We start from the raw sequence: 24,872 nt of genomic DNA on the forward strand, positions 1-24,872 counted from the left end.
TATTGTGTTAGATCAGTGATTCTCAAACTTTTTCGATCCACTGCCCCCTTTGTCTATAAAGTTATACCCAATGCCCCCTAACCCATTTTCTCTTGTGTGAGAAAGGATTGGAAACATTCTTAGGAAAACTTTTCTATGAATCTCACACATTGTGCCCTTACCGTACACTGTTCTCAACATCTGGAAACCATTAAACGCAATGTTTTCTCTTATCCGTTTAACAGAGAAAAGGGAATGGCTGTCAGTGACCCCAACTTTTGCCATTGGTAACTGTTCAGTACCCTGCCTCCAGCGCCCCTCTAGATTTACTCACCGCCCACAAGGGGGCATTATCGCCCACTTTGAGAAACGCTGTGTTAGATAAAAGGTTAAGTGCAAGGCAGAACCAAAGAGAACTCAAGGAATCTCTTTGAAAAATTCCTTGCTTGATGTATTCCTTGCTTGCTTGATGATTTGTTTTTATGTGAGTGTTATGGAGGTTAAGATGTGATGTTGTTCTCTAATGTAGCATGGTAGAACCAAGGAAACTCATGAGTTGGGGTGAATTTTGTAGATGCAAAGTGTGTGGGACACAGTTGAATGCTTTTCTGTAATCAGTTTATCCCATTTGTATGTTTCTGTGTTGCTAATGAACTTACTGTATGATTTATTATTATTATTTTATTTAAAGATATTTTTAGAATTTTCAGTTCATTCTCAGTTTTATTTTTAAAAAGCTAATATGTTTTAATTTATACAATCTTATTTAATTCATAAATTATAAATTATCCAGCTACTAGATAATGAATAAATGAATAAAGAAACGTATTAAATATTCTAACTTAAAATAATATGTAAATATTTTTTTAAATATATTGTTTTTAATTTAGCACTGGGAGTTGCAGAAGCCGAAGAAAGTATTGCAGCACAATCTCTGCTACACAAGGTACAGTAATTAATTTGAAAATTTTATTTTATTTTTGCTCTAAAGTTTTAAAATTATTTACAATGAAAAAGTTCATTTCTGAATAATGATTTATTTTGCGTACAAAAATAGTATTTAAAACAGTTTCATTTATGATTAAAATTACATTTGTTGTTGCTCTTTTATTGCATTTTTATACTAATAATAATACAGTCAAACCTGTTTTTATGCGGGGGATAGGGACCGCATTAAAAAAAACGCATAAAAAAAATCTCAAAAAAACTTCACGAATGGCTGTAAATAATAGTTTTCACGACACAATTAAAAAATATTTTTTTTATGCGGTCAACAGGGACCGCATAAAAAAAGTCTCACATAGAAAATAACTCAAAACTGTACGAAATAGAATTTATTGACAACAGATGTCAGCACTTGACTGCATCGTCTGGTCTATCGTCTGTTTTACATATTTTTGTCCAGGTGGTGTTTTGTTGACTTAAAAAGTAAATTATTTCATTTTTCGCATATTCATGCAATAATATTACTATAATAAGTGCATTTATGCTATAATAAGTTTATTTACCTATAATAAGTCAACGTAAGACATGACGAATCGCACGAGACTAGTCGCCAACTATACCGCACAAATTAAAAATTCACATTAAAAAAATCGCACATAAAAAGAGCGCATAAAAACAGGTTTGACTGTATAAAATGTTTTTATTTTAATTAAATTTTGACATAAAGTAACATTGTCATCATAAACTCTGGATTATTGAAAAATTCCTTACGTTGTTCAAGAACAGCTTAGGCCAACATTTCTGAAATGAGACTTGCTTAAATTTTTTTAGTTCATCTGTATTTATTTCCAAAAGTTGTGATCTCTTTTGTATAATTTTTGATGTATTTTTTTCTAACTTAAACTGAGTACAAAGAATCACTTCTTCATTGCTATCTTTTTATTATTTGTGACTTTTTGGTGAAAGCAGTCGGTGACGGAAAGAATACCTTATCACACAGACACAACAGTTGTGGAATTAAAATGTCAGAATCAATAGTGACGATTAAGCCTAGAATTGGGACTTTTGTAAGCTTTTTTATGCTCATATTAACCAGATTCGGGTGAGGTAAAATGTCTACCATTTCTATCAGAATGCAAGTTAAATACATGTTTGATTCGGCTGCTGGCTTGCAGCCGAATCAAACATGTATTTTATGAATCAAACATATATGTAGTGGTATGTATCCCAATCATACCAAGAACCTTCAATCAAAGCTTAAAAGATTGAACATGATGATGATGATGTTCGGCAATGGCTTAGAGAGTATCTCTAATTACAACGGACAAAACAATGAAATGAAGCTGGAGACCATTTATTTCTTTATATCTGATGGTTCTGTGAACTATTCAAAGGCACTTCATGTTCTTGAGACATGGATTTTTATAGATCAGGTCTCTCAGTTTGACATTCTGATTGGTGTTGAGAGTTCTTTGCTATTCAGTAATATTTTTTTTGTTTGGAAACAGGAAATATCACTGAATAGCAAGTAAAATTGAGATTTTTCTCATTTATGAGAAAGGTCAGTGGCAATGTTAATTTGACACCAACTTCATTCTCAACCTAATATGATGCCTAGTGTGAGTTTATCTGTTGACTTGTGCGATGATTTGAGAAGTACCACTTGCTGCTGATGAAATTGTTGATATTAGGAATAAAGCGATGTGTGATGGGGTGACATTGCTCATCCCAGTCTCGTTACAGGCAGTGAGGAGATGCTTCCAGAGAATGTGCTTTACGGTGTTGATGGTTATTATGTAATAAGCGGTAGGGAGATTGCGGTTGATTGCAGCAGACTTTGCCAGGGCATCGGCCCGCTCATACCAGGCGTACCCTGGTGTGTTTTCAAGGAACTGTGTGAGCCTATTTGCAACCAGCTTTTCCAGAATCTTTCCCAAGACCAGAAGTAGAGAAATTGGATGGACTTTGTTGCTGTTGTTGCCTTCTGGTATGGGAATGATTCTTGCTACTTTCCATAGGTTTGGGAAAATGCCAAAGGTCAGACAGTAATTACACATAATGATGAGATGCTCAGGAATCAGACATCATATTTTCTGAGCGATTTCAGAGAGAATTCTGTCCACGCCTGGGGCCTTACCTCTCTTCAGCTCCCTGAAGCTGATATCAATCTCTCTGCTTGAAAAAGGAGGCCATCAGGTGTCTGAATTGGAAGAAAACAGTCATGCTTAAGCTGAGTGTGCCAGCTGCAGATGTCATCTTCTGGATCTGTAGGACACAAGGTTCAAGGTGCACCTTTACTGTGTCGGCCAAGCAGGAGGAAGTGTTGCCTTCATTTATGGCATTAAGAGTAGTTAGTACACAGCTTATTACAGCACATTTTAGTTATATATCCCCCTGATGATAATCTTTCAATCTCCTCTGTCATTTCATTGAGACATTGAAGGACAGCCATATTTTCATATAGTTCGCTTATTCTTTTAACACTATTGATGATCAATTCTGGATGCTATCTGGTACCAATTTGTATTGGTATTGTCTGCTAGGTACCCTTTCAGCTGGCCTAGGATAGCAAAGGCAGCAAGCCTGAGCTCAACCTGCATAGTCCCCTTATCACAAGCCATCTTAGCTAATGGAAAATGCCCCACTAAAGCTAACAAGAATTACCAACTAAAGTAAATATGCTACCAAAGGAATTAAAATACCTAACAATAAGTCTGAGAAGAACACAAAACCATTATAAAGTAGAACAAAATTAATTAATTAATTAAAATACTACTGAATAATAATAATAGCAAAGGTAAGATATAGGCTAAATTAATATTACCAAGTGAAAACAAGACTAAAATACGTTAATTCAACTAAAAAAGATGAAAACAATAATAAAATTAGAAAAAACTGTTGCATGAAATGATTCCGAAAGTTCATTACAACAGTAGATCTGTCCAACAATAAAAAATAAGAAGCAGGTGTGCAACAAGAAAAAAAGAAAACATTTAATGGTTGCTTGTTGGTTATAATGTCTTTTTAAGTCCATTAGAACTGTTGGATACCATTACAATTGTTATAAAATTTGAAAATTCCCATTACATCTAATGCTAAAAACTAAAAACTGCAATAACTCAATTAATAACTAATCAATTTCTATCTCCTTTACAGTGTTAATAGACTACCCCTAATACATAAATCCCCCAGTGCCGTCGCCTGAGAAATTAATCCTTCCACCTACTAGGCCTGATTGAAATATAGAAAATTAATTACATCATCCCTAATTAAGATATGACCATAAATAATAGACCAAATGAACCACTATCTGGAGCTGAACAAGACGGTGTCCACAAAATTGTCCAAAACCCAAAACTTCCAGCATAGGGAAGTAAAACTACAGAGTTCACAGCCTATTACCATTGGAATAATATATGCCAATCTACTACACTTAAACTTTTATTAGACAGCATGATAGTTTGTACAAGATGTCACATAGTTGAGTAAGACATAGTATTCATGGTTACATGCTATCACTGCGGAGAGAGAGAGTTCACGAAGTTTTGATACCTTAACCCTTTCCATGCTGGCGATCTACAGCAAATAATTGAGTGGAATTTGTCATGCGGCGCATTTTTTGCAGTTTTTGGATAATTTTTAAATCGCGATATTTCGCTTCAAAATCGCGCTATGTTCAATCTTTTTTTTGTGTTTGATTAAGAACATATCACAGTTTACGATTGTTTAATTTTTAGTTCAATAGAAATTTAAAATAATAATAAAATTTGAAGCTTACGAACAAAAGAAAAAAATAATTAATTTACAGAAAATCGCTAAATTTTGTACATTTGTTAGTTAGATACATCTGTCTTCTTTTAAATAAAAGAAACCGCAGCTCTCTAGCTAGAGCGGGGGAGAAGTTATTGCCGTTATTTACACTATGTCTCTAATTACTTGGCAGGGAGAGGGGTCGATTGTTATCGTAAAGCAACACGTTAAAGTTTATAATCATATATTTCTGCTTAAAATAGTGAATATTCGACACTTTTTTATATTTTTTCAAGGCTTTATACAATAATACACTAAAATAAGCGATTAGTTAAGTTTTCCTGCAATTACGCAATATCCGGAAGTAATGAGTTTTTCGGTAAATTTTTCAGATAGAAGCTTTTGATAAGAAATCTCTGTCTAAGTAAAGTCAAATAACATGAAAACTAGTAGAATTACGGCTCTAAAACGATGAACATAGCTATCTTTTAACGTTTGTTTACATTCTGACTTTAATCACGTGGATTGGTTCTTCGCGGGAAAATCCCGACCAAATGGTTTAAAAAAAAACTCTCATTCGTTGAAGTTGATTCAGTCATAATACAAAATTACCAATTAGAGCGTAATAGGCGTAGAAACAAAATTTTTAAAGCCAATTAACAGCAAGAAGATCTTCCATAGATTTACTATTGGGAGGTGGAGTTTCCTGGGAATATTTATTGCTAGATAGTTTTGAAAACATATTTACTAGCCGAAATACTGTAGAATTAGCTAATTTAATGTCTAAGTACATTAAATTAGTTAATTGATGCTAAAAAACGATTTAAAAAGCGGATTTATTGCGATTGTTTACATTTTACTTGGAAGGTTGAAGACGGGACTTTTCGCGGCAAATTTTTCTTTCACAAGTCTGTGATTAGTTAAAGTAATGTCAACAAATACAGAAGATACCCAATAAAACTGTAGAAGGAGTTTCCCTTTTGATTGTGTAGTTAACTGGGAAGATTTGCTGTAGAATAATAGGGGGTCCATTTTACCGAAATATTTATGGCCCAGGGGTGATCAGAAAACACTTTTTGGCTTAAACAAAGTCAATCGACCTACAGAAGAGCGAATCAAAGCTAAGATCGCTGGAAAATCGAATATAACGCAAAATAATCGAATTTTTTGATTAATTACGCCTAAAGGCGTATGCCGCATCACGAATTAACGGCAAGTCACGTGACATACGCCTAAAGGCGTATAACCACATGGAAAGGGTTAAGATTTCTAACAAATAATATCCCATAACAAGAAGCACAGGGGACAGTTCTTGATACATAGATCTTCAAAGTGGGATGATGTATATTGTGTTAGATAGTCCTCAAGTAGAAATTAATTAATTGATGTATAAAAATCCTATTGATATTTTCATGTGAGATGTATGACATTATCTAAGTTAGAAGCATGTGAACATAACTGCTGAGTTTCTTAGCAATTGGTCAAACGGCCTAGGCATGCATAGCAAACAAACAAACATTATTTTCCTGTTGAAAGAACTCCTAAATTAACATGAAAAGCTTAAAGATATTCTTGAAGAATATTCATCAATATAATTAGTTTTTAATAATTAATACAGTATTAATCATATAATTTAATTTTGTATTAATTAGCAGTTTTTTAGTATTTCAGATCAGAGAATGGCAATGACAATGATGAAATTGTTGATGTGAGTGAAGAAATGAAAAAGGATATGGCTAATTTATTTAAAAACTTTATAATTGGTAAAAGTGTTGAATCAATAGGAAATGATATACCACTTTTTCCACCTAATCGAACTACATTAAACTCATTCAAACTATTTCTAAGCAATCGAAAACAATTAGTTTTATCTTCTAAACAAGTTCAAGACGTTAATGCTGTATCAACTCTGACTGGAAGTACAGCTCATACACAAGCTAAGTGTGCAAGTTGCCTTTTTAATGAAAGTTACAATCTTTCCCAACATATGAATATTCAGAGAACAAATCATTCTTATTCTGCTCAGCAAAATCAGTCAAAAGATGTAAATAATACAGAATTCTCGGCAAATACTGAATGTAATGAAAACCATATTTCATTATCTTGTAAAAGAAAATTAAATGACAATCCTGAAATGGTAATATATTTATTTTATTAGCATTTAGTGTGTAATTTTATGTTATCAAGATATAATGTCATATAATAATCTTACATATGTTACTTTAGATATCAAAGAGAGCCAAATTACAGGAGGTTCAATCGAAAGAAGATATTACACCAAATAACGATGATACTGATATACGAACGCCACTGTGCCATAACATAGTATCTTCAGTGTGTATAGAATGTGAATATACAAAAAGGTTGCATGATGATTTTCAACTATTGAAGAAGAGATTTTTAGCAACATACTTTTGGCCAGGATTGCTTTCAACTGTTCGTCCAAATTATATAAAACCAGTAAGACCTAAAAAGAAAAAAAGTTCACACAGGTGATGATATTATTTTGTTTACATTTTATCAATATTTTAAATATTTAGTACGGTTTAAAGCAGTGTTTCTCAACCTTTTTCTCATTGCGGACTGGTGCGGATCAGTAATTATATGCAACTGTGAATTATGCTTGCTTATTAGGTTTATATGCATATCTAGAGTTACCGTACATAACAAAATATGTATGGTAACTCTAGATTATTATTTAAATATCACCTGTAATCAACTGCACCAGTGCCAGTATGGTCATTTTTTCTGTGGACCAATGGAATTTAATTGCAGACTGGAAGTTGAGAAACTAAGGCTTTAAGATTGAATATTGATAGAAATTTGATTAGTTCCAAATGTAAATCTTGGAAAAAATCTATCAGTAATATAATTTTAGCTTAGACATTATATTTTATCTCTAGGACAAATTACCTTCTTCCTTAATTAAATTTTCTTTGAGTCAATGTAAGCAGAAAGAATTTGCTTTATGGTAGAATAAGTTACTTTAGTTCCTTTGCTCATTTTAGGCTATTTTGATTTATGTTTAAGTAATGTTTATTTACAGTATTTTGTTTGTTTGAAAACTTAAGTTTCAAAATGGGTAGAGATGTGAAAATTAATGGATACATGTTTTTGATACATTAACATTTTCTCTTTAAATAAAATCAAAATTTGTGCCATCAGTTGATCAAATTTATTTTGTATTATACTAAGCACACGATGAGTTGTTAGCTATAAAATTTATATTAAACTCAATTAAATAGTTTTTGAATTAGATAAATATTTCTCAGACTATATATACTGTTAGTTTAAATTGAAACTAATGCATTAAATCTTTTTCATTAATTTTATTTTCAATTTTCAAACAGTAGAATATACAGGGTGGTTATAATTAAACTGATCCTATTTAGACCCCATTCTGCTTATTGGATTTTGATGAAACGTGTACGTAGCATGTACGTTAAATAGACCAAGGGAAAGAGATTTCTGCAATAAAAAAAAAAGTTCAAAATTCGACCACCAGGTGAAAATGTGGTGCCTAAAGGAAAACAAAAACAAGTCAGAAACATTGAACACATTCTGTGACTGAATAAAGTTTAATGTGTGCTTCATTGAGTTTAAAGCAAATTACAGCATGTTCGATTGTAGTACAAAGAAAGTCTCCAGAAATTTCAGTAACATTGCTTGAAGTGAAAGCAAGCATTACAAGCCAAGTTCTAATTTCTCCTCCATAAACACAGTCTTTTAGGAATCCCCACAACCAGACACTGGTCGAGCCCTTATTGAGGCTGGAACTGGAGGTTCTGAGGTTCTGCCAACCGCAGCAACAGCAACTTCTTCAACAATTTCTTTAGCAATCAGTTTCTGCCCTCTTCCTGGCAGCACATTTAAGACTCTAATCTCTTCAAATTTTGTTATCGTGTTTTTCAAACCATTCTTTGACACGGGTTCATTTTGCAATCCCTTTAAATGTCGATATTCTCGCAGTGCATCTAAGCTATTGCTGCCTTTCTGACAAAACAGTTTTAGTGGCAAAGCGTGATCTTTCTTCTGTAAGGGCATGATTAACGATAACGTAAAAAGTGCACAGAATGATTTTCAGGCTTTGAATGCAGTCTTTTTCAGTAGGTCTGCCTTCTTTGCATAAGTATTTCGTGAAAAGTGCCATCTGACAATGATTTTTTTTAATTACAGAAATCTCTTTTTCGTGGTCTATATGTATACCAGTTTCATAAAAATCCGATAAGCAGAATGGGCTCTGGAGGGGTCTGAATAGGATCAGTTTAATTATAACCAACCTATGTATCTACAGATGATCATTTTCTATAATAAAATGTTTGTTTTTTCATAACAGTTAATGACAGCTAAGTTTTATAAAAAGCACATACAGTAGAGCACCGATTATCTGAATACCAATCAACCGAAACATTGGTTAACCACAAGCATTTCAGTCGGTAAATTCAAATTTCTGCTAGTGCTGTGGTGCTACAATATTTGACTGTGTCTTGGGCTCTACTCCAATATTATTTTTGTTGGTAGCTCTGGCACGACCTCGTTCAAATACTGGTGCACTTAAGGATGCACCAGTATTTGTACGAGGCTTTTTTTCCATTGTGAGTGGCGAGTTTTTCTTGTTTTGTGTGGTGTTTTTCTGAAGACTGTGTGTCAGGATGTTTTTGATATTAGATTAACTTTCAAAATATATATATTTTTTGTTTTTATATTTTTTAACGATACAATAGCCACGATTATTATTTTAAAAAAAGTTTTTGTTAAGCTTAACATAGATGGAAATTCAATGCGAAGCAACATGCAACAGATAAAAATTTCAACATGTTAATGAATTTACGACTTTTTTTTTATATTTTTTTTTCAGATATCGAGGATATGCAGGTGCACCAAGAAAAAAAAGGAAACCTTGGGTCACCGAGATTTTGAGAAAAAGACATATAGAACAAAATCACAAATTGAAAGATGAACAAGATTCCAGGAAAAAATCAAGTATGTTTATTGTTAAAATAAAATAATGTTTTGAAATTAATTTCAGTAATTTCTCATTATAAATAGAGAAAAATTCATCATTCTTCTGATTTTATGAAAATTAAATCTCTCTATTTTATCTTGCATATAATATTACATTTCATAATTGGTAATAAAAAAAAGAGAATGTCAAAAATGACACACGCTATCAATTTAGAAAATGCATCGAGAACTAGTTAGCTTTATTTTTGAAGCCAAAAAGAAAATATTGGGTTGAATTTTCCATTCAACCCCATTGGGTTTTTGTATTATTGTCTGAAATAATATGGTTGAGTGATTTTTGGTTTGAAATGGCCATAAAATGTTTTGGTCTTTCATTTTCTGTATAATTTACTTAGATTTAGCATTAGAATAACTAATGCTCTGAACAGATATTTGAAGTAGTACAGATAAGTTTTTTTGAGAAAAACAAATATTCAATTTTAAAAATATTTACTGGAATGCTTTTTATTAGCAAAAATTGTTGCACCACAGATAAAATAGTTTTTAAGAATAAATTTTCACTACAGAACAATGTTTATAAATGATTAAGAAAATTGATTCAATGGAAGTAAGCCTTTTGCTTATTTGAAAAGTACATGCCAAACATCAATTTATTCATCTAATGTAATTTATTTTTGTATTTGAAATCTAATAATGGCAGATTATCATTTTAGTAAATGTATTGTGATAGCAGATTGATCAACAGACAGTAATGTTCAGTTACTTCCATTTTGGAAATTATTAATTATCATCTTTATTTAGAATACTTGTTTTTAATAAACCAGCTAAAATTGGTCATTGTGTCATTACCATTTAATCAGTGCTCCTTCATACAAATACAAAACAATTAATGACTCATTAATATTTTTAAATACTTTCATGTGTTTTTTGGAATAAAATTACTGCCTCCTTGAAACATATCACTTTAAATTGCTTTGCTACAGCTTTTTTTTTACTAAGAATTATTACTCTTTTCATCATTTGATAAATTTTTAACCTTTTTATTTTGCATAAATATTTTTAAAGGATATAATTTAATTTATATAAGAGGATCAAATTAATTCGTAAAATTGAAATACATAAGTTTAAGGGGAAAAAAATTATGATTTAAATTTTTGTCATAGCTTGCAATTTAATTTTATAATTTTCCTTGCAGTTTAAACTTGAGATAACAGATTATTTTCAAATCCTAAATGTTTTTATATATATATTTTCATGTAATTGGTAGGTTAATGATAGCCATAAAATCTGGAATATGCATTGTAAATAGTTATCATCATCACATTATATATATCACATGCATTAATGCAACACACACACAATGCAGTATTTCCATCAGTGAAGACTTCATAGCTATTAGCCTATGGAGTAATGACCTTGCAAATTAGTGTTTGATCCACAGGCATTGGCTGTCGGTCTATGGACTTTATTAATGCAATTTAAAAAAACATGCCATTTATCTAGACGTGTATGTTATAAATATTGATAATTAAGTATACTATAGCAACGATGACGATATGTTGTAAATATAAACATCTGTTATTGCACTCAAGTGAAAGGATGTTCATACAATATATAATCTAGCAAAAGTACAGTGCAAGTCTTTGATGAATTTAGAAAAAAAATTGCCAGTCTGCTATATTAACTAGTTTGAGAAGCTCTGATAGGGAGTATATTGTTTAAAAATTAATGGTTCACTTTTTTAAAAGTAATTTACAACATAGTTTTTCTCTCTGACAGGATATGCATTTAGAATTTCCGTTACAATTTTTTTTCAAATTTTGAATGGTTATGTTTACAAAAAAAGTTTAAAGAATCATAACTAAATTATTTTTGTAATGTAAAGATGGTCGGATGGCCAAGCAATCAAAGGTGGCAGCCTACTGCTCAAAAAATCCTCAGGAATTTTTGGGGGTGGTCCGTTAAGATATGTTGGGCCCCCTCTCTCTCTACCCAGTTGCCCCATTGTGGGCTGGCCTAATGAGGCCCTCTTAGTACCCACAAGGCAGAAAGAGTTTAAAATATAACATCTTATATAAATATATTAATTGTATATTTATATAAGATATGAATTCAGTGTTGAAGAAATAAAATATAATGGAAATAATATATATTATTTGTTTAATCTCATATTAAATTAAATTTCTTGCTGTTTTTTGAAAATAGGAACAAACTCAGGTAAGAAGCGAAAACCTAGAGAAGTTCCAGAACCTACTAGAAGGAGCTTGCGCCAAGCAGGAAAACCACCGGCTGGTAATTTAAATTTTTCTAACTTACACTAAAATTATAAAAAATAAAAATGATCTATGTATACTTTATGACAATGTTTTGATAAACTGCTACTAAATTTATCTTACTAAAAGCAATATAATAAAATCATGCAGAAATTCTAAAATGTAAATTACAGTTGTCCCTTGATAATCCGACAGGTATGGGACCAAAGAGGTGTCGGATTACCAGAAGTGTCCGGATTACTGAAAGTGATTACATATTTGGCATTGTTTTGCTAGCAGTAGCCTACAATATTCCTACATTTTATGAGTAAAATGCTGCCTAGGTTAATATGGAAATGAAACACCCATTTCGGTTAACTAAAACATGTTTACTGTATGTACATTTTGGTTTCCATATTTCTTTTAATATTTATAGGCATAAATAATACAGTATGTACAGTAATTTTTAAACATTATAACTAAATGCCACAACGTAGGTAGATTAATTATGTACATATGTACTGTACATACTGTGCTCACACTTTGAAGATGGAGACTATGGTGACCTTGACGGGAGGTGCGTCGGACTACAAAACGTTGGACTATCAAGGGACAGCTGTATTACCAATATAAGTAAAATATATTTTATATAGCTATAGTGCATTTTTGTTAATCTGAACCTGAGAAAATTCAAAACCCCACTTTATTGAACAAATGTGATTTGTTTTTCTGCCATATATTCTAACAAAAAATAAAAAGTAACCATAAATTACTTTTTAAAAACATGTACATAGTAGTTTTATGAATTTTTCTATACATTTTAATATAAATGCATGTATCAAGTATTTAAAAAAAATTATATATATATACACATATACACACACACACATACATACAGGGTCCGTACAGACATGGAAAATCAGAGAATCTGCAAATACTGCAGAATCCATCTGTCGCTGTCACTCCTTTTTGATCCAAACGTGTGTCTAAATTTGGTTCAGTATAGAGAGGTTACGAAAATTGGAGCGACCAAACAAATGGCAAGATTTGTCATGCTTATATCTTGTAAACTATAAATGATAATCTAATGATTTAAGTTTAGTTGTATAGAAGGTTTATGCCTGTATTTAAAATGGTGGGAAATGGAGGTGTGCAGCTGTGCAGGGAGTAGCAGCAGTTATGCATGAATACTGAAAATGTTGACATGGTGTGGCATTTGGGCAGTGAAACTTAGAATCTACGTTATTATTTAGCAATAATAACCAATAAAATAGAATTTGTAGTTATAAGCCGATACATGTGCAAGTTGAAGAAATTGCAAAGGAAATATGTAAGAAATGTATATCATTAGAAAGAAAATTTAAAAGGAATCAGAAAAGCCCAAAATGACTACATAATCCACATCGTTCGGTATTAGAGAGCATAAGAAAACTGAGCGCATCAACTCCAGTGCAAATACTTCAAGTGCACCTGCATCTGAACTGATAGATATTAATTTGAAATGTAATAACATCAGTTCAGATTCATAATAACCACAAAGACTTTATTCATTTACATCTTATCCTTCCTCCATTAACACAAAGACGGATTCATGCTTTAAACAATTTCAATTGTGTCCCGTACACAACCCTCCCAATTTTTTTTGACCAATTGACATTTGATTAACTCATTACAGTCAATTGATGCCATGAGGAGAAGCAAAGAACTGTCAGTTGGCTTAATGATATTGTGTATGGCAGAGGTTCGTGAAGCCACTTCAAGTGTTCTGCGAAAAAACAAATATGCAATTAAAAATTATTGCAAAAGAAAGATCAATACAATGTAAAATAATTTTTGTATGGGGTGTAATCAGCAAATGCCAATGTCGTCATTTACTAGACCGAGTGCACTTTGTTTCAAAAAGGTTTGCCACTCTGTTTTCTGTGGAACACTTACAATACATCAGCTTTAAAGCAATGTGAAAGTTTAGTGTTCCTGGACTTCAAAAAGATTGAGAGCCACTGGTGTAGGGATCACGTGGTGGACCTCACGCAATTTATGTATTTTTATTTGTTGTATTCTTTGCTGCTGACCACATACAGTATGTGGAGATCATTAATCCAACAAAATTGGCAGGATTATTATTTTGATGCGTCTTCTCTCTAACTGCAAATTTCCATCTTCAGATGGCCTGTGGAATTTTGGAAGTCCACATTTTTTCAAAGTATACCAAAATATCACCATAGAGTTAAAATTGTGTTTTCAAAAACACCATCGACAATGACCCACTTTTCCACAAAACTCTGCCACTATAAGTTTCAGGGCGGAGTGGGAATAAATGTAACTATCTTGAATGGGTCCATGCTGGACCAAAAATAGCAAACGATAAGTAATTTCTCCCTAGAAGTGTTGAACACAAGATCATGTTAATAACAATCACATGGCTTTTACCATCTTTATTTAGTTGATACGGTACACGTTACACGTTTCGGGCCTTGTGCCCGTCATCAGTTAACAGTCTTCCCCCAGTATGGCACTTGCACACGGTAAGTTTGCACATTACAAACCCGAGAATTAGAAGGTTATAAAACCATAAAATTCTTGCACATTATTAGTTGTCTTCTTTCTCCTATTAGAGACGATTAATGTACTGTACGTTTTTCAAGTTCGTTTGAACACTTCCTTTGGTACAATTATGTTGAGACTAATTTCAGAATTTTTCTTATAGACAAATTTCTAGACAAGTCAAGTGTAAGCTTTAGTTTAAACTTTCTTCTATTGAGCAGTGTTTGGATTGTGCGATAGTTGAAATTGAATTGTTATTAACACGATCTTGTGTTCAACACTTCTAAGACAATACAACACGGCTTCACAACAAATCAATAATTTCTTCCTCTCGTGGAGTGTGCAATTTCTTCTGTTTAAATTATTTTGAATTTACTGTCTCCTTGCTTTAAGAAAATTTGATTTTATGAATTATAAAAAAAATTTCACAATTTAATTTAAATTATGACCTAGTTTTTTGTAAGTAGCTATGTCATTTCTGTGTGTAAAATCAATTAAATGCTTTTTAATAAAAAGTTTATTAAGCCCATTTTGTACACAATTATATAGACTTGGCCAAATATTACATGATGGAAAGGGGAAATGCAGAGACCTTAATTGGGCAGGAAATGTCAGGAAACACAGATGGAATTACCTGTATGGATCCTGTATGTAGTGTCTGTAGTCCTTTTTCACTTACATTTTTTTTTTTATAACCCCACTAATTGAAACAATCATAAATCAAATTATTACGTAAAATATAGTCCTTGTACAATAAGTCAGACAAGATTTAAACAAAAAAAGAACAATTTTTTTTCTTAGAATTATTACATTATAAAAATATTTGCTGTATTCAGTTGATATATATAATTCATATATAAAGCATTTCATTTGTTGGAAATTTTTTTAGAGCATAAATTAATTAAAGAATTTTTCTGAAAATGAAAAAATTAGGTTACACCAGAATAGAAAGAACTGCATCTTTGTGTTCACAAAGACATTTACATTGGAAGTTGACTAAAGGAAAATGTTTTTGCTCCATTTTATGAATTAATACATATATAACATTATTATTATTTAGCTGTATATACTGTTGATCCTTGATATAACAGACTAATATGGATGGAAGTGATGGTCAAGAAAATGACAATTATCCATTGCATCTGAGAAGTTACAGTTGACTATACTGTAGAACAAACTTTACAAGTATGTAAGGTGTAATGAGAAAAACAGCTTATAGAGGGAGGAAAAACACCATGCTTCCAAATAGATTTAAACAATAACTTGCCAATGAAATTTCACACACTAACAATCACAGTCTGATATTCTCAAATATTGTATTTTCATTCCCATAAATGCTTGTGTAACAAGTGGATTTGGTCCATTGTTTCTACAGTCCATTATGTCAGTCTGTAGAATCTAGGATCAACAGTAATATATATTGTTATATTTTAGAGAAATTAAAGGTTACTTTTTATATTTGCATCTAGATCAATGATAAATCTGAATTCGTTTGTTTTATTTTTTCTTATCATCATTCTTTTGAAAAAAAGGAGAGAGAACGAGGGAACAATCTAGATTGCTTTTTCTTAATTAATCTCAAGTATCTTTTATGAATGGAGAGGCTATTGAAAGATATAAATTCTTAATCACTGTTTATATTCAGTTTATTCATCAATTTCAAAATTAAATTCTAATAAAGGAGTTGTGATTTTAACTTGACAGCACGTTAAATTCCCACAATAACTTGACAGACCTACGACAACAGAATTCTGCCGAGTTCATTCTAATGTGGCTTTGTATGATGTCCGACACTAATAGTTATTTTGGTTAATGTTACCTATAGTTCCAAGATGGCGGCTCGTCTCTGATTCCAGCAAGGAAACAGTGGGGACACACGTTCTAACCTAACCTAACCTAACCTATTCTAATAAATTACCATAATTTTTACCAACCAAATTATTAGAATAGGTTAGGTTAGGTTAGAACGTGCGTCCCCACTGTTTCCTTGCTGGAATCAGACAAGCCGCCATATTGGAACCATAGGTAACATTAACTGTTATGTTTATACCATGATGAAATTGTCATAGATATTTGAATATTTTCTAATGTACAATAAAAAAAGAGTCAAATTAAATTATCATTCATTTGTATGCTCTTATCTGGCCTGATTGATTGATTGATTGATTGATAGTATTGAATTCTTGTCTAGCATTTTAAATTTGATGCTAATGCCAACTGAATGAATTTTGACTATAGACCAGGGGTTTGCAATCATGCCACTTTTGCACAATTCTCTAGTCCATAGAATTGATTCTGTAAGTTTTCACTTACTACATATCATTGAAATATCTGTTGATAATTTTTTCACCGAATTTATCTTAGATATCTGCATTCCTTTACCTGTAGGATATTATTATTAATGCAAAAGACCTTTACTACTTTTTTACACAGGTATGACCACAAGTCATTTTCATGATAAAAATTTAATTCTAATGACCATGACAATTCCAGCTATAAACTCGGCAATTCGGCTATAAACTGACCACTAATCCCAGTATACATTATATTCCAACTGTAAATTGAACAACCAAGAAGTTAGTGTGGTCCTTGAAGATTTCAGCAATAATGTTTGTATGAACCTTGATTGAACAGCATGCTTCTCAAACATCTTCAAGAAAACTAAAGTTAAAAATTCCTATCAACTTATAAGTCTTGAGCAATCTTTTATGAAAGATTGTGCTTTGGTGGCAATATGCCTTGTTTATATTTGTGAGTGTCACATCTCAATGAATGAATTTTTTCTAATTCAATGCATATTTTTAATAGAAAATAGATAAAATATACAAATCCATATAATTTACAATTATTTTCTATTAAAATTATGCATTTTCTCTTCTTTGAACATTCATTTTAGGAATTGCCGTTAGTTAAAACTATCTCTGAATAATCTCTTAAATTTATTTAATTGCTTCAGGGCTTAAAGTGACTCTCTTTTTTAGCTTTTTTCACTTCCCATGTGAAATTTTTTTTTCGTAAATGCGCTCAGGAGCGAAATAGCAACCAGCACTTCCCCGTATGCCTTATGGACTGTGCGCAACATGTTAAGGCACTGTCATACACACATGTAGTGTACTACATTTATATAGACTAACAAAACGAGGAGCTTCCCAAAGCTTGATACTCTGCACATGCTGTAGGAATTTGCACGTGGGTTCTCCTTGTTTGTATCCTTGTGAAATACCGATCTCCGCAGCGCTTCGATATAATCACGCTGCATTAAGTCAAGTACACTTCTAGTTCGGCGTTAAGAGTGATTTTTGTACAGCATTATTTTTAGCATTTGTATTTATTTAAGCGCAGTGGACAAAAGAAAGAAATAGTATTAAATAAAATCTAACAGTAGAAACTCACGTTTTAGCAACGGAAAATCGTATAGAACCCAATACTTTCTGAAGTAAGTTACTACGCAAACTTCTTCCCAATCGCCTGCTATTCTTTAGCTTAAACGATGACATTTACTCGTTTTTGACTACCGTAGAAAAACCGAAAAAATAATTGTTGAGCAATAATAAATTTGATTTCTACTGTTATTATTAAATAAAATGTTGTAGGACACTCGTTTCAAAGCTTGTATCTTTCTAGCACTCTGTAAAATTAAAGATCGAGCGAATCTCGTGCCAGGAAATACAAGATTTTAAACTAATATCCTAAATATTAATAACTTCTGTAGAGACAATCTTTAGACAAAGACAAAAGTTTGGTTTTAAGTGGGTGCTTATATATTTGGCATGCACCATGGTTTTCTGCATTCTAACGGTGTCCTTCATTTTCCATTTCGACAAACTATAAAACTCTTCATGCACGTGCGCATTTGAACAGCTGCGATCAATCTGGCATCAAATTAAAAAATTAATTTGTAAATATTTAGCGTCGAAAAACCACTATTTTCACTTTAATCTAGCTTTTTGATATGCTTCTAGTCGAACTCAGTCAAAAAATTAATTTAATTATAATTTATTGAAGATTTTAATATTTTAATATTAGAAAGTAATTAGCATAAATTACATGGTGTCATGTGTCGTCTTCGCTCCCGTTCAAGTTTATTGTCCTATACATGCGCCGATGTTTGTTTTTACTTCTGCTGGGGTTTTATTTCAACCTCGACCATTTGGTTACGCAAAGTGGGGAGACGGGCATCATGTGATCGCGTACCTGACTTTTTACAAGTTTCCTTACCTCGAAAGAAACTTATACTTTTTCTTGATTTTAATTATTATTAATTAACTTTTTTGATGGATTCTTATATCGTATTATCTAAAGTTGCAGATATAAATGCGTAAAACTTTATTTTAAAAATTGTTTTTCTTATACTTTAAAATTCAAAAATAAATTAAATATCGGAAATGCTAAACTATAAGTACAGTGTGTTTTACATTATCATTGCGAACAGATACAGCCAATTATTTTATAAACGTATTTATTATTTCAATTTTTATAAATTATTTAATTTGATGCAACTTAATCAATTAATTACTGTGGTGCGTTAACATGGGCGTAGCCAGGAACGAGCATGGGTGGGCACATCCCCCCAGTTAACCTGGTGCCCCTCCCCAGAAAATTACAGCTTCTACTAGGCCCCCCATAACAACGCGTTACTTAATATGGAGGCGAGACTCGATTCAATTACTTTTTCATTTCAGACATTAATTACAGTGTTATTTTAATGTAATTTTATATATAATGTATGTTTATTATAATTAATAAATCTATATAGGAATAATATCTGTGTCTAATAAAACAAAGCGATTATAAAAATGAAAAGCTTGCGTTCCATCTCGATCTTTTGTGAGCGAAATTTCATGATTTTAATTTTTAAACAATGAGATTTTTATTTATAATTTCTGTAATTTGATCTATAAGAGCAAAAAACTAAACTTATCAAATATCAACTCTCTGTAAATAATTTCATCATTTGCTTATTAACGTCAGATTTGTTAAATTTCATGGGATTGTATATTTTTCAACTTGAGGGTAGTAGAAAGCTTTGTATATTTTCTCCCGTGAAAGTAATAAACTCTGCCGGTTCCTCACGGTGAAGGACAACAAACTGCTAAATGTTTAATTAGATTGTTTTCATAAACTCTCTTCTCTGTCAGTTGTGGGTCGAATGACTAACAAATTGTTTTATTGTATTCAGGGGAATAGATTTGGAGACTAGTATTATCAGTAATGAATGCTGTAATTTTATTTTTAATCGTTTAAAAAAATATTGATAAAATTACCAAATAAATGATTGGGTCACAATTACTAGTGGTATTGCTATATAACAGACGTGGGCAAACGAGACTCCGAGAGCCGCATGCGGCTCTTTTTGAATTTTATGTGGCTCTTGCCGAAAGTGTTAAAACTGTAAAAATAATAATAAAAAGCAGAAATTATTTCCACAATTTTGTGAAAATATGTTTATTAAAAAGATTCAATACTTGTTCTATATTATATAATAAAATCCAGGTACAGAATAAAAAAGTACAGAACTGCGGCTCCCATGCATTTTGCAAAACCTACATTTCGGCTCCCACTGAACTTTTGCTTGCCCACCCCTGCTATATAATGAACATGCAACCCACTGATTCTGCCAGAAGTTGTTTTTTTTTTCTTCTTTAATTACATTTTTTTTATGAAGAAATCAAAAAATGTACCTTGAAATAAATGGCATTTGAAATTTGGCATGTTATATGGAAACACATTCTGGTAGTTATGTTACTATTCCATTTGCTTTGCTGTGTAACGGTGGGAATTCTGTACGGGGCACATGAAAACTTAATGCGGGCCTGTTCTGGCTTAATGCAGTCTTACCGGTCACTTTTCTGGAGTATAAACTCAGCCTAACTATTTTCATATTTAATCTTATCAGTCCACTTAATAATCAATCTAATATCATATGCAATGTTATTGATACAAAATGTGTGTTCGTTTGTGTGTTTTTTTAATAATGCCTGTTTTCGTTCATTTTAACACTATTAGCTTTTTTTCAGTGTGAACTCTCTTTTCTCACTTTTTTTATTGCCATGACTGCTTTAAGCCCTGTTGCTTTAAAATGTCAAATTAATAATAGCATTATTACATTCCCAAATGTAAAAAAACTACAAGTACACATGATAAACTTGAATTTAAGGATGGGGTGTGTTCATGTTAAGTAAAAAAACTAAATTTAATTTTTAACAAACGGCAATTCCAAAAACAAAAGCACTGTGCTTGTTAGTTGCATTCTCCACAATTTGTTTATTCAGAAATCTGCAGCATATTGTCTACATGAATATGGAGATCGGAGAGAATAATAGAGAGAAAAAAAATTTATAATCGACCTAGATTAAGCATAGCAACCAACCAATAATAATCTTTGAGTAACGTAACATATATTTTACTGAGTAAATACTATCCTATAGTTTGGGTGAGTATAATACATTAGAGCTGTTATTTTGTGGAAAAAAAAATTGTGTGTGTGTATGTGTTTTTTAAAACAGTATTTTTTTTATAATTCTAAGAAATTGTTGTGTACATTGTCTTAAAACTATTTTGTGTAGGGAACATTATTATTATTGAGGAGGTATTTTAACTAAATGACAATTTTGTGTAGATGTTATACACAAATAAAAGTTATAGTGTATTCTACATTGCATGAATCTTGAAAAAATTATACGCTCTCCTAATTACTCTTATATTGTTTATGCTTAGTAAGTGTTGTTTTTCTTTGGAGTTGCTTGAAATCTGTGTGTATGTGTCCAGTGTATAACTCCAAAATAATAACTGAATACAGGGACAACATATGTATTAAAAGCTTTAATAGTATGTTGTTATTATTATTATTTAACAATTTGTCCTTTACTCATGCAAGAAATAATAATAAAAAATGCAATGTTGTGAACAACCTTGCGATTGTTCCTAGAATAGTATTGAATTCTTCTGTAGCATTTTAAATTTGATGCTGATGCTGATGCTAATGCCAATGTTACACTGAATGAATTTTGACTATGGACCAGAGATTTGCAATCATGCCAATTTTGGTGGCATGATTAAAATGGCAAGCAGTTGTCAATTTCACAACCTGAAATTGAGGCAATCACAAAACCTTGATACCAGATCCAGTAGATTTTCTTGCAATTCATTTAATTAATGTAGTTTTCTCTTTCCCAGACTCTTGATTATTGTTCTTGTTCGAACAGAAAAAATAGTTTCATCAGTACATATTATTCATTAATATATCAAGATATGATAATTTATTATAACAGATATTGTCATTACTGAAATCTTATATTATTGGTATTTTGTTTAAGTATACCAATAATAATAATAATAAACTGAAGTGCCAAAAAATTAGTCACATCTTTTTAATAATGAATTCTTAAATTCTTTTTGTCATATAGACGTCTGTTTTTCCTTACTTCTTCAATAGTTCTAAAAATCAACGTTTTCTCATTCTCTTTGCTGTACTTTCCACTATTACAATACTCAAATTACACGCGACTTTCGTAGTTTTGTGATGCATAATCACATGTTTTTTATTGGATGCAGTATGGCAGAAAAATTAAATAATTTTAACTTCGCTTTCGGCTTTGTTTCTGTTCAATCGAAAGTTTCATCGGTTTGGCTATCAATTTTACAATTCCATTGTGGATTCAGGTAATGCATAGTCTAGGCATAAGAGTGACAATACTGAATATACTGCACGTCTTTTCAATTTACAATAAGCCTTATCTTTCTCCAATAGACAATGTGCTTACATTAATGAGATTTTTTTAAATATAATAAATTAATTTAATTGCAAGCAGTTTATTCTAAGTAAGTACAGGTATCCCTTAATTAACACGATCGAGGGATTAATTAATGTTATCATGTATATCAAAATCATGTTAATCAAATATAAAAATCAATAGTAAAAACTAAAATTTATCTGTGATTAATTACTGTATTATATCAGTGTAAATTCTATAACAAGCAAAATGACTCTCTACACATGGCAAACAAGCAGGCTTTGATTAACAGGCTGTAAAATTTACGAAGAATGTCATTTGTAGATACGATAGGACAATTGGAGTCTGTAGTACATCTACTTTTACTGCTGGCAGCAACGAAACTGGCCGGCTCTTGGACTCTGCAAGCGCGGTAATTAATTTCACGGCATTAATAAAATCCCGTGTCGAGCAAGGGATACCCGTATGCAATTTGAGTAAAGTATATTACATATATTTCTAATTATTGAAACAGATGGGAAGAAGAAAAAGTAGCTCCACTTTGAAGATATGGCAGAAACCAAATCGGAAGACCAACAGAAAGGAGCATCGTCTGCAATATCACCAATCCAAAGAAAATCTGATAATGTTATTATTTGTGTATCATCAAACATATTTTCTATTAGTAACAAAATAGAAAATATCATTTTTTTTACATTTATTATTCTCTATCAAGGAATGGATTATTTTTATTTTACAAAGATATCAAGTACATGTTATATTTCCAATATCTTACAATTCTATTTTGTGTTATAAAAGGAATAAAAACGTTTTATATAAAATGAGAGACATAAGTTTTAAGTTTAAACTCTTAGAAAATTATATTGACTACTTTTCTAAAAAATGAATTATATTTGAAGTGGTTACAACTCCAAATATTGATCCTTATTTAAGAATTTAAGTAACAAACCTGCCTTCTGGGAGTCTTAGTCAACAGCCTGACGGCTAGGGCATCCCGACACTGCCGTTACCGTATTATTACATTTTTCGCAGACAGTGGGTTGGCTTCAAACTTGGGTTTTGCAGTCAGTTTTGGCCAAATTTACCAAATTTTCACAGTAAATATTAATGGCTAAAAATCAATAAATAGTTTAGTTTATCAAATAAGTGGCGAGTTATTTATAAATAGTAAAGTTGAAAATATATTAAAATCTCAAAATCAACTGGTATGGTATGGTATTGGTAATGTTTAATTTATGTTAGAAATCAGTTTTTATAATTTGTCAATAAATAAATAAATAACATGCTTTATTCTAGTTACTTATGTTATAAGCAAGCGAATAAACGCCAGCAACGATTATGTAATGTAAACCATAGTTCAGGGACCGGTGTATCTATCGACTATGTTCTAAAGTAGAGTTAATGTGTCAGGTCGCCGATAGCTGGCGCTAGCGCCAGCTATCGGCGACCTGACACATTAAGCCTTGGTCACACTATGCGATTTCCAGCCGCGCAGGCGACCGCGACCGTAACAAGCGCGAGTCGCGCGCGTCTTCTCGTGGTCACACATTGTTCATTGACGTTGCAACTCGGAACACGTGATCATATAATACAACCAATAAAATTACAGCAGCTTGTTTTTGTGTACATTCGCGAGTTTACTGAAATTTTACGTTCTACTTCAGAGTATTTACGGAATTTTAGCTACTTTTCTTATTAAAATGGCAAGCAGTTCCTTTTCTGGAACGAATAAAAGAAAAAAGGCGACAATTTTGCTATAGCTGGCGAGAATATACGAAGAGAAAAATAAGAAAAAACGTTCGTGCTGGGTTAAAATTGGCGAAATGAAAATCAACGGGCTAAACAATCGTGCTTTCACCAGCTGATGAATGAATTGCGGCTTTCGGATGCCGAAGGTTATAGGGGATATATCCGTATGAATATAATTTATACTTATATATAATTTAGGCGAAACGTTTCGTAGTTTGGCATACCAATTTAGAGTGGCCCATAATTCGATATCAGTCATTATCCCAGAAGTTTTGGATGCTGTTTATCGATCTTACAAAAGTGAATATTTGAGGGTAAGTGTTGTTTAGAGGAATGCTTGAATGATTTAATTCATTTATAATCGATATATATTTTTTCTTTTATGTAAGCATTTATTTTATTCAACTGTATATTATTAAAAGTAATCAAACTTTTTAAAATAAATCTAACAATAACTTTTATAAATTCAGATTTGATTTATATCGAATAGCATTTAAATGTACTGAAACTATGAGTTAATACAAATGTTATAATCAAGATATGTTGACAAATATACAACACAAAGTATGACGTGGCACAAAGACGTTTTCTGATTGGATGCGCGTTTGCAACCGTCGCGAGTAGAACAAACTTTTTGTTTCTAGTTGCGGTTGCAGTCGCGCCGGTTTTCGAGGGGGATTACTTGTTAACGGGAACAGCCGTCGCGGGTTGCAGTTGCCCGCGCGGCTGGGTATCGCATAGTGTAACCGGGGCTTAAAATATAGCTGTTTAATAAATAGGTAATGGTAAAATAAAACAGAAAAATGCAAATTTATTTATTTTATTACGTATGTATGACAAAATAATTAGGAAATGCACCATAGCTTATCCTCTGATGCATATAAATAATATGGATTAAATTTCTATGGCTAATTATTTTAAAAATTTATATAATATTCTGCACTATCAAAAGTAG

General features: G+C 31.7%; 1 protein-coding gene across 1 annotated transcript in view; it reads left to right on the forward strand.

The window, feature by feature from the left end:
• Positions 1-22,810, forward strand: part of LOC136987360 (uncharacterized) — a 78,872-nt gene extending 56,062 nt beyond the window's left edge. Inside the window, exons 18-23 of the mRNA XM_067285091.1 lie at positions 870-925; positions 6,338-6,811; positions 6,901-7,166; positions 9,533-9,657; positions 11,845-11,931; positions 22,683-22,810. Coding sequence (XP_067141192.1) covers positions 870-925; positions 6,338-6,811; positions 6,901-7,166; positions 9,533-9,657; positions 11,845-11,931; positions 22,683-22,702 — 1,028 coding nt within the window. The 3' untranslated portion in view covers positions 22,703-22,810. The remainder of the gene's footprint in view (positions 1-869; positions 926-6,337; positions 6,812-6,900; positions 7,167-9,532; positions 9,658-11,844; positions 11,932-22,682) is intronic.
• The last annotated feature ends 2,062 nt before the right edge of the window (positions 22,811-24,872 follow it).

The sequence above is a fragment of the Centruroides vittatus genome, unplaced genomic scaffold (assembly GCF_030686945.1).
Source record: "Centruroides vittatus isolate TY-2023 unplaced genomic scaffold, ASM3068694v2 scaffold_1519, whole genome shotgun sequence".
Classification (NCBI taxonomy): Eukaryota; Metazoa; Arthropoda; class Arachnida; order Scorpiones; family Buthidae; genus Centruroides; species Centruroides vittatus.